This window comes from Cantharellus anzutake, assembly GCF_015039405.1.
Source record: "Cantharellus anzutake strain C23 chromosome Unknown EI90scaffold_22, whole genome shotgun sequence".
NCBI lineage: Eukaryota > Fungi > Basidiomycota > Agaricomycetes > Cantharellales > Hydnaceae > Cantharellus > Cantharellus anzutake.
Window position 1 is genome coordinate 646,058 of NW_024066972.1, and position 253 is coordinate 646,310.

The 253-nt window shown below is 60.5% G+C and overlaps 1 protein-coding gene across 1 annotated transcript; it reads left to right on the forward strand.

Moving 5' to 3' along the window:
- EI90DRAFT_3123349 (uncharacterized protein) lies at positions 1-253 on the forward strand (the record flags this gene model as incomplete). The annotated part of the gene is made up of 2 exons (XM_039063606.1): positions 1-60; positions 134-253. The coding sequence occupies 2 exons, from the start codon at positions 1-3 to the stop codon at positions 251-253; spliced, it is 180 nt and encodes a 59-aa protein (XP_038916338.1).

Sequence of the window (253 nt, forward strand, 5' to 3'; positions counted from 1 at the left end):
ATGCCTGAAGATGACATTATCTTTGGGTTCGCTCTCCAGCTCCACAGGCTGGTCTGGCAGGTATGGGTCTTCAACAAAGCGGTCTTCTTCTTCGTCCTTGTTGACAACGTCGACAACCCCAGTGTTGTGTCAGGGTCGCGTCCGCGGTCGAGGTGGTCCGGGCGTAGCGTCCGGTGCTGAGGACCTCACGGGGGGTGGATCGGGCGTGCGTACTGGCAGCCCCGATGTGGGACGGCAATCCCTGGCCACTTAG